General features: G+C 38.7%; 1 protein-coding gene across 2 annotated transcripts in view; it reads left to right on the top strand.

Annotated features, from left to right (window-relative positions):
• The first annotated feature begins 975 nt into the window (after positions 1-975).
• The window catches only part of prima1 (proline rich membrane anchor 1), a 34,454-nt gene continuing 18,223 nt past the window's right edge, over positions 976-17,206 (top strand). The window contains exons 1-2 of one of the 2 annotated variants that reach the window (XM_016294748.1): positions 976-1,632; positions 4,843-4,993. In XM_016294748.1, the coding sequence (XP_016150234.1) occupies positions 1,552-1,632; positions 4,843-4,993 (232 nt within the window). In that variant the 5' untranslated portion in view covers positions 976-1,551. Of the gene's footprint in view, positions 1,814-4,842; positions 4,994-17,206 lie in introns of both variants that reach the window. The other variant, XM_016294744.1, reaches the window with a different exon arrangement.

Here is a 17,206-nt window from a genome sequence, read left to right as displayed (position 1 = left end):
AGTTTACAAAAAAGATCTGTCTGATAATGTATCTATATATAACAAACATTAACATTCGTGATGTCTTTCCGTTTCTGTTTAAATCCTTAGTAGACATATGGATCTCATGCAGGGTTGATGCCATATTTCATTTTTCATGAATGAGAAAGTCTACAAGAGATAGACACATTGTCTGTTCAATACTGTTTTATATAAAGATACTGTACTTTACTGTCTATGTACAGTACTGTCCATATATATATATATATATATATATATATATGAGATACATTTTATTATACATTTTGGGGATTTATTTATTCATTTATTTTTTTGATGTCATGCCAACTAAGTGATTGACATCCAGGTATACAACCACTAAGCAATAGTCTTATTTCTGTCGTTTCAAAAGAACAGAAAATAGACATACGTAAATGAAAATGCACATATAAATATAAACAAACAGAAGTGATTAAATACTATGTTGTGTTGCCTGCATGATCTAATGCTTCAAACACAAAAACTTTTAATATGTTATATCATAAAGCACACAGGTTTAGACTGTAATAAGCAGTAGTGCATTATGTTTTGTCATTCAATAATTAGATATGATAATACCCACGTTTGTTCCATCAACCAACAATCATCATTCAGACACAAGCCTAACTGAACTAGAAGTGTTTATAGACTGGCACATGCACTTCCTTTTCGAGACTTTATTGCACTTTGCTCCAGTACTTTAGCACTTTTACTGCCAGTTACAATTTCTTTATTTTGGCTTCCATGTCCTATTTCAGAATTAGACTAACTACGCATTTTGATCATTTATTGAAGTCTCTTAATTAAAAAATATTTTCCTGCTGTTAATCAAATCTCATTTGGATGGTAATATATCCACAGAAAACGTCCTTTAATTTACCACGCAAGAATTAAAATCCTGCCACCTAAACAAAAGCTGTGGATGGCAAACTGCCCCCCTCTCCCTCGGCTCTCTCCCTCTGCCTCATGTGCTCTGTGTCTGTCTGCTCTGCAGAGTACATCCAACTCGCCCGAATACATGCTCACTGTCTAACGCCGTGACCTAACCCAACGTAACCCTAAGAGTCCTCTTTGAATACAACGCTTCATCTCAGTCCGGAAGCGATAGAAAACGTGTGACTACGTCGCTAATGTAAATGGCTAGCACATGAATAATAGTGCGTTATCTTTGTGCGCGTCTCTCACTGGACGCCTTCACGTCAGGTGGTGCTGTACAAGTAACGAAGAGGTGAATCCCCTGTCTACAGTTTTGGGACCTACTTGAGCACCGGCGTCTAAGCGACTCATCGTGGGTTCTCCGTGGCGTTTTGAGTGTCGGTAACTTCTGCGTCGTAAACTGACATCATCTCATCATGCCTGGCAAGAAATGAATCCTGATTCAGCGCTCGACTCACATAGAAACGCGCGCGGAGAGAACTTTGCTTGCAACTCTTGTGTGGTGGATACGGCACGCGCCACGGCAGCGCGCGGAGGATCAACAACTTTCCTCAGAAACAGCGCTAGCGTCCTTCCCATGTCGCTTCAAACCCTTCCATGTCACCAATTATTGTTGCTTTAATTGGACGAGAATGTTTCAGAAACCATATCTGCTCAAACACGGGGAAAACGTCGTTGGTAAGCCTTGAGAAGCGGATAATAAATGACTTTTATGCGCCTCAGACTCGCGTCCTCGCCAGGTGGACTGTGAAGAGACAGAAGAGGAATGTTTATCCGAAATTTATTGCCGCTCAGTTTGGGTTTTTTGCCGTTTTTGTTAAGTCACTGTTTTCTCTCACTGTTTCTTCCGTTATTTCAGGTAAGTTGGACTGAGCAGTTCAGTCGTTAATAATAATTCGTACGTTAGTCCGGTTCAATAACAGCGTCGCGGATGCTCACGTGCATAACGGACACTGGGATTTTCTACTGCGCTGAGATTGATCGAATATATCTAGTTATTTAGATATCTACGTGTGTGTTTGTATACCTATACATGGTCAGATACAATTGACAACTATTAAACCATAAATGGCATTTATATAATTTTTCATTATATGAAGTCATTAACCTACGAGAGTTTAATCAGTATGTTTAGATTCAGAGAACCGTTTAGGAAGATTTCATTTTAATACACTTAATGGTTGAAAGCAGAATATCCATGGACTTTGTGTTTAATATTATGAGCTCCCACATGTATTACTACAATATTTACTACTAGTCTATTGCACTAGTATGCACTACATTTTATTCAAAGAGCATCCCCTCCTCTCAGCAGGGCCCTGCACAGACATTTTGAGGGGCAGTGGGAAAAAACCCAAACCAAAAAAGGGGCACTAGGGGGTGGGTGCTTGTTAATACAAATTATCCAGTTGTTACAAATATACAATTAAAAGAGAAGACAGCACACTCTGTAATAATTTCAGACTTTATTGTAGACGTTTTGATAAGAATGGGCTCTCTCTCACACGCTGAGCCTACTTCTGCCTCATCTTCAATGGAAGTAGGGGAGAGTGGGGTAAGTTGAACCAGTGAGTAAGTGGTTGGGTTGGGTTGGGGGGGGGGAATAGCTACTAGCTACAAAAATAGCTATTAGCTACTAAAATAGCTACTATTTTATAAAAAAAAGTAAACATTTACTTTAAAACCTGTTTTTGGCTTGTCAAAGTAAAATTTTAGCATAACAGATGTAATGGTTGTTACATCAAAGCAAATTTATCCAGGTTTTATTGTATTTGTGATACATATAGGTGATTTAGCAACATATAAAACCATGCAAATCATTTAGCTAAATATTAACCTGAACTGGTTAGCTACAGTAGCTATTTTTTCCAAAATGGCAGCTATGGGGCAAAGTGAGCCAAATGTTGTGGGGTAAATTGAGTCAGCATTTGAACTTGCCCCACCATAAGGCACTGTAGTTAAGTTAAATCTCTGAATTATAAACTGGTGTTTTAATGTGATATTACTGGTTTAGTTTATCATATATACATATTTTGTAGTTTATTTGATAGGGACCGTGTGCAAGTGCACCAAATCCTTCTCTGATAAGAACCAGAAAATGCTTTTCATCACATTATAATCAGATATATCTTTCCACCTGTAGTCCCTAATGGCCAACAAACTCTCTGTTTAGTCTGTTTTTAGGAAGGCTACAACTCTAGTGGTCAACATATTGTTTCAGAAATGCAAACAATTAAATATTGAAATGTAATCTTCATTTGGTTGGTTTTATGTTGTTAAAGTTAACTTCATGAAAAGAAATGACTGTTTGTAAAAGGAAATGATTAAATTAGTTTTTAAATTATTATTTATTTCTCATGGGTTTGAATCAGATTTGGTCAGATGGTCATTTTACACCCAGATGGTGCATCTTACCCACTGACTCGACTCGGGTCAACTTACCCGGGGGGCAAACTGAGCCATGGGAACACTTTTATTATAAGAAGCCATATTTTTAGAACCGTTTGTCATAGATACGTTCTGATCATTTAAAATGATAGAAATAGCCTACTTTCATTAGGATAGGATAGATACTTTCGTTGTACTTCTGCATAATTTTAACTTATCTTGAGGACCACATAAATAAAAAATGGCCAATCTTACCCCACTCTCCACTATAAGTATTAGACACTTAATTTAATATTTTACAGCATAAATTTATATTATATATTAATAAACAACTAATTTAGAACATTTATATTATTTTTTAACCATTTATAGGTCTACTATTAATATGGTTTTAATAAAATATGATGTGTTATAGATTACTAGTATCAAGACAAGTGATTAAAATGGGAAATATACTTAATTACTGCTAAATATTCTATATGATGATTTACCTGCTGTCTTGCTGGAGCTTTGAATTCGTGTTTGCAATGTTGAACTGCCTTTGGCAGCCTCGCTTCGCTCTTTCTCTGTCTCTGTCTTCTTTTTTGGCGAAGGCATTATTTAAAAAAAAGTGGGCCAACAACAGCGAATTTTGTGTTATTTATATTAGATCTGACCAGGTACAATAATTTGATTAGATATTCTAATTCTAGAATTGTTATCACTTTTAAAAGACCGAGAGCAAATCATTACCGACAGAAATACAGAAGCAAACTACCAAATTACTAATTCAGCGAATCATCCACTGACTATTATGTGGATTGTAATGCATCCACGGTCTACCTGTTAATGCAACACATTGCTTGGGAACTGTGGTCTTCACTCCAGAGAGCAGCACACAGATCGTGAGTGATGCTGCGGAGCAGGCGGGAAAACACGGAGCGGATTAGCGGAAGGGCGGGGGGGGGGGGGGATTGGTGAGAGGGGCAACTCAGCCGATGAGGGCAAAGGGGCTGTGGCTCTAGCAACCGGGCCACCCCCCTGTGCACGGCCCTGCCTCTCAGCACCAGTTAAAGTCATAGATATTGACCTGTGTTCCGTTCTGGAGACATGGCTTTTGGTCCTTTAGATCTGTCCCCTGTGGCAACAATGTTCACAAGACTAGCAGAAGTGTTTACTGGATGGCCTATTGGGGGAGGCAGTGTCAGGGTTCACCCCTAGTTACTCCCACTCTTCTGAGGGGTCCAAGGCTCTGCGGTGTGGGTGGGTGCTCTCTTTGAGAGACCTCAGCCTCCACACACCCTTCATTCTCCACTTTAGTGGGAGGGAGCTTCCATTCGCCAGCATGCGAGAGAAAATACGAGAGAGTGCTTGTGTTGTTATGATGTTTTCTTCATTGTAAATTCTAAGCTATTGCGAAAAATCTAATTTTACTATTGCAGTTTTTGCTGTGCTACACATGACATGATGATGAAAGTGACAGAAACACTAATCTAAGTTGTGCTCTGTTTTTCACCCTAGTTTGCGAGAGGGGAGCTCCAGAAATCATGCTCCCGGACCACAGTGGCACCACTGGAAGGGAGCTGCCAGTTGCCATGCCAGTGTAGGCCCTACCCACCGTTACCCCCTCCACCCCCTCCTCCACCACCCCCGAGGCTCCTGGCTCCAACTGGTGAGTAGTGCTACCCTCTAATGTCTCTGCAGTACCTAATTCATAGTTTTCAGTCACGTGACTGGCACACAGAACCGGAGGGCTGAACATCCATAGAACTCCAGCTCAGGCCTGTCAATTTTCCATCGTTTCAAGCCACGAATATTTAGACCACCTCCCAAAAGAAGAAAAACAAAGATATGTGAAGAAACTGCCAGATTTGGGCACGCTATCCATATACATTACCTGCCACAGTATTTAAATTACTAAAGACAGCGGGACATTCTAAAACACTTAACATGGCTTAAAAGGGATAGTTCACCCCAAAATCAAAATTCTGTTCTCATTTACTCACAAACCTGAATGACTGACTGACTTCTGTTGAACACAAAAGATATTTTAAAGAATGTTGGTAGTGAAACAGTTCTGACTGATTTGGCCATTGTATGAACAGAAAGCTGCTTGGTCTGAAAGTGACTTTTGTGTGAGAAGTGCTTTGTAAATCGCTACACTATTGACAATGGACCTTTTTTTGCTCACGTTATTTCGCCTAGATTTGCTAATGTGACAGAACCTTAAGACAGTGATATTAAAATAGCAAATTTAGTATAAAACTTATTTATAAGACCTACTATATTCAGGCAAGCAGATGAGCCCAGAATATGAATGCAACATGCTAAATTGCATGTTAGGCATTTTCTTTCTTTAATGGTTTTCTATGGGAAAATGCTGAACATGAAACTTTGTGTATTGGTTTATATTCTGGGTTCATATGCCTATGAACAAGTGGAAGAAAGCCTTGTTTTGCCCTCCAGGTGGGCATTCCCATAAGGCTGTGACGTCATGTGAAAACTATGAATAACAATTTGTTCATAACATTGGCAAATTTTGACCTCTGTAAATGTTTAAAATTGAACAAAAAAATTGGTTTGTAATCTCAAAAGCATTTCTCTGCATTACCTCAGATAGGTGTTCACTGTTCATGTACATTTCTGTGTGTCAAACATAAATCTTGCAATCTAGGATTTCCTCTAACAAGTGTGATTTTATCTCAGTGTCATGTTGTCAGAATCTGCAGTGAGTTCAATCCCCCAAAATGAATGAATTGGCTGTGGCTGCACGCTTTTCCAGAAATACAGGCGAGTTCATTTAATCAGATTTTGTCACTGGCGTTTTGAAGGTAGCTTATAAGCAGTTTAATAGATTGCCCTTCTTGCTGAAACGATTTTCATTTCCTGACACCTCCTGTTTTGAGAAATGGACATGGCCGGAAAATATGTGGCTGTTCACAATTGACACAAAGCTCAGTCCCCTTCATTACAGGAGGTGGACATTTTAGATTTGTCATCAGGGGTCCCTGTTAGGCGCTGAGGAAAGCCAGATCAATGAGACCTCAGCATTGAAAGGGTTGTGAAATCAATCTGCCTCTGGAGTTTTAGCCTTCTGCTTTAAGCCCGAGTAATGTACTCTCACAACAACGGCAAGCTCTTGGGGAAAAACATTTGTAAGAATTTATGACAAATACATTAGTATGTGCCTTGCATCAGTACCTGCCTCATGCATACATGCTTGCTACATCTTCAGATATGAAGCAAACAAAATCAATACTTTGCATGAACAGCCTGTGAGGCTTTAATATTATGTTTTCATATTGTGACATGAAATGTTTTGAGGGCAAAATGCAGCATAGCTAGTAACAACTGCGCGAGCGCGGAAGATTTAACTGTAAAAGGCAATTTTGATAAGTAACCGATTGAAGGCTGGTGACAGGCTTTGCCTTTAGGGGTAAAATGGCTTTAACATTAACTTATTAAAATTATTCATGAGGAAGTTGTGTTTAATGAGGACTCCCACACCTGTCGTTATTGAAGCAGCGATAAAAGGTTTAAACTGAGGAATGTATTAGTTGTGGAAAAGGAAAGGTGGCTTCAGAGGGCCTGATTGCAATAAGAAGTGCTAAGGCCCTAAACCTAATAGTAGGATTAAAACGTAAGTTTGACTTCGGCTGAATATCGTAAGCATCCTAGTGAATAAACAGATTCTTTAAGTAGTAATTGACATTCCAACAAACTAAGAAGAGTAAATTGTTACCGATAAAGCAACATGATGTTTTTTAAGCAGCCCATTTATCACAAATCCTCTTATCCAGCTCGTCCAGGCCAAATATCGTCTACAATGGATAATGCCACACTGTATTGCTCTTTGTTGTATTTTCTTCATAATAAACTGTATTGGAGCAGACGCATAGTACTGATTGAACCCAGAATATTACCAAAGTGGAGACATTTTATCTCAAGATTAGTCTGAATCTATTTTTAGCAGAACTGCTGAGGATGTAGATGAGGGGAAGTAGATTAGATGGAACTGCTCCTGGGCTCTTGGAAAAGAACATACTCTTTTAAGCCCAAAAAAAGAGCATGCGTGTCAGGCAGACACACATGCCTAACTCTGCTAATCTTGCGGAGGTGTTCAGAGACACTTAGACTGCCATTGTGACAAACTATAGTAACATAAAATCCCTGAGAGCCCATCTTTTTAAGGTGTGAAGAATTTGATATTATTTTTATGGTGCTAACCTATGTTTGTCAGTCAAAATGTTGTTTGCAGTAGTGGTCACAAAAAGGAAAGTGGGATTTCCTCTATTTGTATGTCACTGTACCTTTGCATTCACATAATACATAATTAAAGTTCATCTTTAAAACATTAATATAAACTAAATATAAAATATATAATGCCATTTAGCAGTTATTTGCTGAAAATAATCAGCATTTTGCTTTAGATCCTTCAATCATATATCTCGTATATATATATTTTTTATCACTAATAAAGCTACTTTACCCATAGACAATTACATATATTTTACTGAACGAGTTGTTTTGTGGAACGTGATGTTATTCCTTAATTTAGGCAGAAAGTTGCTGCCTAAAAACTACAAGATAACTTGGAGATGCTTTGAAATGGCAAAGTACTTCTCTCCTCTTGTCAGGCATTCTCCCTCTGGGCCTGTCGGCTTGACTCCGCCTCCTGACAATCAAAGTAAAGGAGAGAAAAAGCTAAGCTAATGTCTCCCTGTCCAGAGGGCTGTTTTGTCTTGCAAGTGAATCTGCCTGTTTATGCTAATTCAAAGCATGTCAACATTAATTAAGTGTTTCAACGTCTTAGGAAGTAATTAAGTGTAGCCAAATCAAAAACGCATTGTGACACAAAACACAAATAAAGCGAAACAAATTAGTCTTTTCGTATCTTTCCATCAGATTGAAACCATGCCAGGTGACAGCACATTTCTGAGATAGCCGGCACTGTGAGATACACTGTGACCAATTGCAGAAAATTTTCCCTCTTATCACACTTCTGAATTATTCAAATGTGTGCAAGTAGGATAGCTTGCTATAGGGAAAATTGCTCTGTCAGAATTGTAAAATTGTCCTGCACAGTGAGAAGGCAGTCAGTGGCTCTACTTCTATGAAGTGCTACATTATATAACAATTAATGAGAATAGGTGCATGATTGAGGATCCCACAGTTAAAGATTGATACACTTCGATAATAGTGACCATGCAATGCTAACATGGTCACTCACAATGAACAATTTTAGTGCCTTGTTTTGTTTTATTTCTCAGTGAATCAATAGAAATTACAGGTGAGGTGTGTGTATATACTGTTACCAATCTTAATTTTTTGTTTCTGCTCTCTCTTAGTTCACAGAGTAACCTTCTGTTTTGAAAAATTTACTTTCAAATAAAGCCACTTACTTTGTACATTTTAGAGTATCTAAGTCTGGGTTGAAATAGCTGATGAACCTGTCTGATTTTACACTTTTTGTTTTCATTTTACATATTAGATGTTTCATTTTATTGTTGTTCAAATATATTTCCAAACACTAGAGGAAATTTAAAGCTACCTTCCCTCATACTCACAAGATCTTATCCACTGTCTGATGACTGGGCCATAGCGCAGAAGGATGAGGTATGTAATGCCCACTGACATTTTCGCTAACTGTGAAATTGAGAAATTCACCTGGCATAAAGTAGAGAATCTGATGAATCAGGAACCATTCACCTCTGCTCACACACTCGTACATTCACCTTCCCCTCGGTCTAATGTGTTGTCGAGCCTATCTGCTAATGTTGCATGGATTGATTCTCCATGATCCAGTTTGTCTTATTTGAGAGGACATTGGTAATCAAGGTGCATTAGCAGATTGACAGTCATTGGCGGAAAGCCATGCAGTTGCTCTGTGCACACAATGGTACGCTAAGCTGCAAATAAGTTCAAGACCCTCAAATAGTCTCAGACTGGAGGGGAGGCCATAAAGCTTTTTTAATGCACTGCTGATTAAAGGGGTCATATGATGAGATTTACATTTTTCCTTTCTCTTTGGAGTGTTACAAGCTCTTGGTGCATAAAGAAGATCTGTAAAGTTGCAAAGACTAAAGTCTAAAATCCAAAGAGATATTCTTTATAAAAGTTAAGAGTCAACCAAGCCTACCTAAAACGCCTCGTTCTTACATGCCCCCACATGTCTACGTCATGATGTGGGAAGATTTGCACAACGCCGCCCGACTGTTCACGCAAAGAAAGAAGGCATAACTTTTATTCTCGCTGTAGTATTGTTGTTGTCACCACCGCCATGTCGTGAAGGCGCTGTGTGTTTTGTTGTGAAAGCGAAACTACTTTGTTTGGCCTTCCAAAAGAGGACGATATCCTCTTCGTCATGTCTGGAGCTGATCCATGCTGGTCACTGCGGAAATGCATCAACATCACGCTGTGGATCGCCGGATCAGCTTTCACCGTGGACGAAGCGGAGTCCACCCCGGTTGCCGCAAGCCCGCCGGCCGCTCCTTCGTCTAATCCGCCGGCTGTGCCGTTCTTAAGCCCGCTGGCCGCCGCTCACTCAAGCCCTCCGCTGCTCACTCAAGTCGGCCTCCGCTTACTCTAGGCCGCCGGCTGCCGCTCACTCTAGCCCGCCATGTGTTTCGTTGTGAAAGCGAAAATACTTTTTGGCCTTCCAAAAGAGGACACGGCTAGAAATCAGTGGTTAAGTTGTATTTACAAGACTGTTCCAGAACAGTTCAACCCAAATATTCAGATGTGTGCAGCACATTTTTTGGAGTAAATCCTGGTAGAGTAGACTACAATGCCGGCTGTTCTGACTCTCAGAATGTAAGTACGTTTTTTATATTTAAAGAATTTGCCACTGACGATTCAAACATGAGTTTTGAGCAGTGTAGAGTAGCGCTTGTTGTTTATCATTTCTCCGATCACAAATGCAGACATGATTTTATGTTTGCGTGGCGCGATGCAACACAATGCGTAAAAAGAGGGTATAAGTCATTATAATCCGTAATTATGTCCCCACTGGATGCAACAAATGCCTTGTTTATAATGGGTTTTAATGTTTTTGTCTCGTCGCTCCGGCCGGGACACGGCATCACAATATGGTAAGGGGCGTAACATTTCCATCACACGCTTGATGTATTCGGCCAATCACAATGCACCGGATAGCTGGCCAATCAGAGCACACCTCGCTTTTCAGACCGATGAGCTTTTTTGTAAAAATCGTCGCATTTCAGAAAGGCGGGGCATAGAGGAGAAACAATAATGTACAGTATGTGGAAAATAATGTGTTTTTTGAACCTTAAACCACATAAACACATTTCATTATACCAAATACACAAAATAATGTTCTTTTTAGCAGCATCATATGACCCCTTTAATACTTTCCAGTTTAGGTTAATTACATACTAGAGAGGCTGATCACGATTCTCGTGATGCAGCACTTTGCATTTAGTTTAAATGTTTTATTAATAGTGTGCCTTTTTCTGTACTTGAGAAGGCTATTTGAGAATGTAATATATTAATCATAACTAGGCATTTCATCACATTTTTGATACAGTACACTTTACGATGCAGGTGTGGACTCTGCAAAGACGAAGGTAACATCTACAGTATAAAGGTAGTTGGTAAAGTGTCAGGTAGGAGTAACATACAGGGCTTTTAAAACTGTTGCTATAAACAATGCTATCTGGGATGGGCGCATATCTCTGGAGATGAAACAAATTGCTGCCCTGATTAAAATCAAGTTTTAATGTTATGCATTTTGTACATTGTGTCATGTCTTCGCTGAGTTGTTTTGCCACCTGTGTGAATAGGCCTACTTCAGGATACCATATGTTTGAAGATAGGTTGTGTTTCTGGTCTGGCATACTTTACAAACTCATATCCAGACTTTTTGGTTATTATAATCGCCCAATGGACATTTTTTAAATGCATGTGAACGATTCATCTATGCATAGTTTTTTATTTATTTATTTTTTTTGACCTTGCAATTATTTATCAAAATGTCATAACTCGATCTTCCTGTCAAACAACAGACTTGTCTCGTGATGTGTGCTGGATATTTCCAATCATTTAGTCTGCTTAAACTCCACCTCTATCTTACAATCAATTGCAAGATTAAATTCTGATCTGCCTCCATTTTTGAGTGCAACAGCCAAAATCAAACAACCGATGGATATGTCCCTGATCATTTGATTTTCTTTTTCGATAGGCTGTTTCAAATGGAAGTAAAGATCTATAGCTACTTCCGTTTCATTGTGACCTCAAATTGTAGAAAATAATGAAACCTAAACATTGTAAAAGAGAACTAGAAGCATGTTGGATCCCTAATCACGAAGTACTTATACGTTAAAATGATTAACATAGAATGTCTGATTCAGGTTGGATTGGGATCTCTGTAGTTACTAGTATAAAGCAGGTTGGTCTATTGTTTGAATGTGGGCATTACATTTATCTATAACATTTGTATATAATTAAGGAAAGGAGTTAATTTAGGTGAAAATTGTGACCTACTACTACAGTGGCCATTCTAAGCAGTTTCCGGGACCGGGCTCTCCTTATTGATTTAATTAGCTTTTTATGTTGGATGGGATGACAGCAGGCAGTCAAACGACCGACCAACTGTTATTTCACTCAGAAACTTGGCAAAAGGTCTAAATCCATAATGAAAGTGCACCAGGCTGCACAACAAGAAAATTAGCTTACGTTATTCACCAAAGGTCAAAATAAATGAGGAGAAATGTTATGAAAAATTTCCACAGACATTCCTATCTGGGCGGGATTAGATTTCAGTGCTGTAGCATGAGCTGCCTGGAACATTTAGCAAGCAAATTATGTAATGATATTTAACTATTTCCCAATGGAAAATTTTGAAATGCATGTGAACGAATCATCTATGCATAGTTTTTTTTTTTTTTTGACCTTGCAGTTATTTGTCAAAATGTCATAACTCGATCTTCCTGTAAAACAACAGACTTCTCTTGTGATGTGTGCTGGATATTTCCAATCATTTAGTCTGCTTAAACTCCACCTCTATCTTACAATCAATTGCAAGATTGAATTCTGATCTGCCTTCATTTTTGGGATTAGATTTCAGTGCTGTAGCATGAGCTGCCTGGAACATTTAGCAAGCAAATTATGTAATAATATTTAACTCAGAAATTAACAGTCAATGATTATTATGATGACCCAACAGATTGTAAATCCTGATTAATAATAAAAGTTGCTGAGAAATCCATTTTTGATATTTTGAAAATACAAATAAAATCAAAGAAATTGTTGATAAAAGCATAGTGAGTATGTACATGTGTAGAAGCATGAAGAGAAGACGCTGCTGAAGTCACGTAATTTTCTTTCTAGCTTGTGATCTTCCTCTTACGCATCCAGCCCAATGCCACTGGCAAATGTCAGGAGTTGTGGTGGAATGTCAGGAGTCACGGTCTGTCTCCACCATATCCCCTCAACCAAAAGGACAGGACGTGCTTGCAGGTCTGGCCCTGCACCACGCTCCTAGCTTTAATTAAAGAGGGCTTTAGGATGTGTGCCAGAGACTTTGGAGAGTCGCCTTCATCGATCACCCTCACTGTCTCATCTATCTTTCCACACCCCCACAGCTTTTGAATCATCTTTGTACTTTTTTTTTTTTTTTTTTCATTTCACCACTCATCGTCATTGGATGATCGAGTGATGTTTTTCCTGTTTGAGTATGACTAACTAGGTAGGATGGGGGAAGCAGCAGTTGCCTGCAGGCTCTGCACTGACCTTTGCTCGGATGCACTTTGTCATGAGTGTGGATGAGCCACCCACAGGGATGGAGGCCCACGATTGCTCCCTCCCTCTGCCTGCAGACTTAGAAGGAGAGCGGAGGCCTTCTCTACCTGTGCTTGTGATCAAACGCAAGAGGTCTGTGGCTCAGGCGTCGAAGGATAAAAGTGGGGTATAGAGTGGAGGCTTTCAGTTAAATCCTAGGTAATCCAGGTCTGCAGAATGAAGGTCTCATTATGTCTAACGGCATCTAAATATCTGTGAAATCAAAGCCAGTGGCAGCCACTTCTTGCTTGTGTAATATCTCATAACATTCAAGTATGAGGAAATCAGCAGATGGTACTGCAAGCGAGGAGAGAGTGAGAATAAAAAAATTATGAGCCCATACTCTAACTAAGTGGTAGGAATTCGTTTGGAGTTGAAAATTCTCATAAACTACTTTAAAGTCTCTGACATTGCTCCTTCTATGGCAGTCTACCAAAAAATCTGCAGAGCTCGACTCGGATAGAGTTATTGTTTATTTTTTATATTTGGCAGTCTGTCAGTCATCTTATTTTAAAATCAGTTTTGCCCAGGCAATCCAGAGCCATGTAACTCCATTAAACAGGAGAGCAGGTACAAAAATAGCCTAATCTAATAGGCCTGGTTCACTCTGCCTTCATGAGACCAAACCTCTGATATCTGTCTGCTGCTCCTTTATCATAGACCGGAGACACTGCTGTTCACAGTGTACAAGTTACAGGTACTCGCATTAAACTAATGTTAGCTATTACAAGCCTTTTCTAGCAAAACTTTTAATGAGCTGATGCACATCATGTCCAGTGATTTCATTTTGTTTTTACTTAAGTATAAGTGATGAGTATTTTTAGTTTAGCTGTTTAAACATGGATTGACTTAATTTTGCTGCATTTGTGTCGCATCTTCTTTAAGATTAAAGGGATAGTTACCTAAAAATGAAAACTCATCCTTAACTCATCCTTGTGTTGTTCCAGTCCTGTATGACTTATCTTCTGCAGAATGCAAAAGCAGATATTTGGAACAGTGTTTCTGTTTTTGTCAATAAAATGGACTGATTGACTTTCATTGCGTGAACAAAAATGTACAGAGACTTGTATCTTTTGTATCATGTGGATGAGTAAATGATGACATAATTTTCATTGTCGGGTGAACTATCCTTTTAAGAGTGTAAACGCCTCCTATTAAAAAGTGTCCCTTTTTCCCTTGCATGCTCCATACATTCCCAACAGATGCACAAGGGTCCAATTATTGAGTTCGCTCAAGCTAGACACTCTTTGCAACTGGAGGTCATCACTTTGGGGAAGCCAACATTTCTCTGTAAACACATAGCGTGTGTTGGGCCATCTGAGACTAAGGAGTCTTCTGAGGACAGACCTTTCTTTCTGACAGTACACTCATTATTGAATATTAGTCATTTCACTCTTTACTCTTAAGTTATCAGACAGAGAGAATGTGCAGAAGACACCGAGAACCCTATACAAGCAGACAGATTTTGTGTTGAAATAAGAGGAAATAAAATCACTGCTGGAAAATGTGCTTGCTGTGTAGTGTCTTAATGCAAGTATTAAAGATGTGTAATCAACCAGTGTACGTCCTCTTGTAGATGCTTTTACAAATGAACAAGTCTACTTTGACATTTAAATAAGGTCACTGAGGTCATCTTTGTACTCGTCTAGACCCATTCACTTGTCCTGAGGCTTTCTGCCTTCTCTATAATGTATTTTGATTTCTGGGTGTGTCGTAGTTCATCAAGAATCTGACTTTGTAATCAATACAAAAGTTACTTTCTGCTCTGTTGAATTATTTCAGCAGTTACGTGTTTGCATTTCTTCTGTCTGTTCTAAATAGTGAGGCTTGGGTGCATCGATCAGAATGATAAACAGCAAGAGAGAAGCCCATGTGAAGTTGCTGATGAATTGGTCTTGACCCAAGACAATTATTCAGTGATTTATACTCTGAAGTGCCTGGCTAATACTTCACTCCCTTTAATTAATGGGAGGTTTGTGAGAATGAGAAATAACAGAGAGTGATGTTTGTAGTATTTCTTCTGTGTACCAGTGTCACAATGTACAGTGCTCTTTTCCATTGAAGTAATGCTGATTCTTGTGCTGAGGCCAGTGCTCAGCTGGTAAGAATGGTGAACCTTTCTCAAAACTGACCCACATTTTCACTAACTTTTTTAACTATGACGCAAGTTTTGAGAGCATATACTACATCAAGTTTAGTGATTACTTTTCTTTAAGCCACGTTGCTGCTGTTGCTTTTCTTCTGGTGACCTCAACCCATGCCTTGCTCTCTCATTGGCTGTAGCTCGTCACAACACCTGACACCACGTGATGTCGAGTCGGCTGACCGGTCCAGATATTTGGCATGCTAGATATTTGTTTGCCATCTGTGACACGTCAGTGAGCCTCTTTGATGTGTCGTTGTGTAGTTCACACATAAAGATTGCCGAGCGCCGATCACCTGCTGATTTTCCCCTGATCACAGCCCGACCTGTCGGCGAGCTCATTAACTTGCAAATCGGGCTTAAAATCCTGTAGTGTGAACTAGGCATTAGAATGATTTCTGAAGGATCATGTGAAACTGAAAACCGGAGTAATGACTTAAAAATTTAATTTGCATTTAAAAAATATATGAAAACAGAAAAGTTATTTTACATTGTAACAATATTTCACAATATTACTGTATTTTTGATCAAACAAATGCAGACTTGGTTAAGCATAGAGTTATTTCAAAAACATAAATTCTTACTGCTCGCAAATGTTCACACATATTTGTAAAAGATTTTATACAATGTAATGTACATGGGAACAGGTTGTCAACTGAATATGCATTCTAGTTTTATTTGTGGGATTCTTGCAAGACTGAGCTGTTTTTGGCCCCCTGAAGTATTGAGTACATGTACAGTAAATTAACATACTTTCCAGAAGGCCAACAATTTACTAAAAATGTTTTTTTTATTCGGCAACCGAACATTAAGGTTGGAATAAGTGAAAAGACAGAATAAATTATACCGGACAATGACATGATGCTATCAAATAGCAACCAGCGTAAAGTGAGAGGCGCGTGCCCTCTTATAATGCAACAAACATGTCAGCAGTGGAAGCATTTAAACTGTCCAAGAAAGACGCAAAAATCATTACAAGCTCCAACAGCAAGAGACTGTTTAGTACTGCATCGCATGTCTTCGATGAGAAAAGGAAGGGCTGATTGTTGCTGGTTTACTGTATGCTGATTGAAATCACGAAATGGCCTTAAACAATTAGTAAATAAACTGCAGAACGCTATGTTTTCTAATACACGCACAAATTGCATGTATTCTGACAGCGCTGCATGAACTCGCTGCGGATCTGCTTGTTAACCAGGGTTCAAAGTCCAAAGGTCGAGGTAAATCTGCGCTGAAACCGTGTTACTCGTCAGTTGCTCAGTCACATTTTTATGAATTTTTACAAGGCATGTGACAATGCGATACGTGCGACGTATTCGTAATGAGACTCATTTATAAATCTGCTGTCAACAAAAATAAGCATTGAGGTCTTCCTGTGAAAAAGCAAGAACTCCAATATTCATAAATGTTAGTATTGTAATTTTACTGTTGTTCTGTAAAATAAAATAAAAAGTAAGACAATAATAATGATAATAACTACAACAGCTATGCTAATACATTTATTATAACATTCACACATAGTGTTCAAATTGGGATCTGTATTATTTTCTAATGTTTTAAAAGAAGTATCTTCTGCTCAGCAAGGCTGCTTTTAATTTTACAGTAAAAAAGGCATGCCTTATTTAAGAAGGGGGTCTGATCGCCAAAAATATTATTTTAGTAACTTATTAATTTTAAGTTAAATTGTGATAGAACGTTAAAAAATGTTTAGTGTTAAATATTTTTAAATTGTTGTTTTGTAATTGAGTTTTTTATTTGAAAAACAAGACAAAACTGTAAAAAGCATGTTTTGGCCATTTAATTTATGCAATGGTGAAAAAAATTGTCAAAATACATGGGGGGGGGGGGGGGGGGGGGGGGGGGGGACTTGAAAAACCGTGTTCGGTATCCAGTGTTTTATTTTGTTCGGTTTTGGCTTCGGCCAAGAATTTTCATTTTGGCGCA

Source organism: Sinocyclocheilus grahami, unplaced genomic scaffold (assembly GCF_001515645.1).
Source record: "Sinocyclocheilus grahami isolate Dianchi unplaced genomic scaffold, SAMN03320097.WGS_v1.1 scaffold15.1, whole genome shotgun sequence".
NCBI lineage: Eukaryota > Metazoa > Chordata > Actinopteri > Cypriniformes > Cyprinidae > Sinocyclocheilus > Sinocyclocheilus grahami.
The sequence above is the reverse complement of the archived record's forward strand: the minus strand, read 5'-3'. Positions and strand labels throughout refer to the sequence as shown.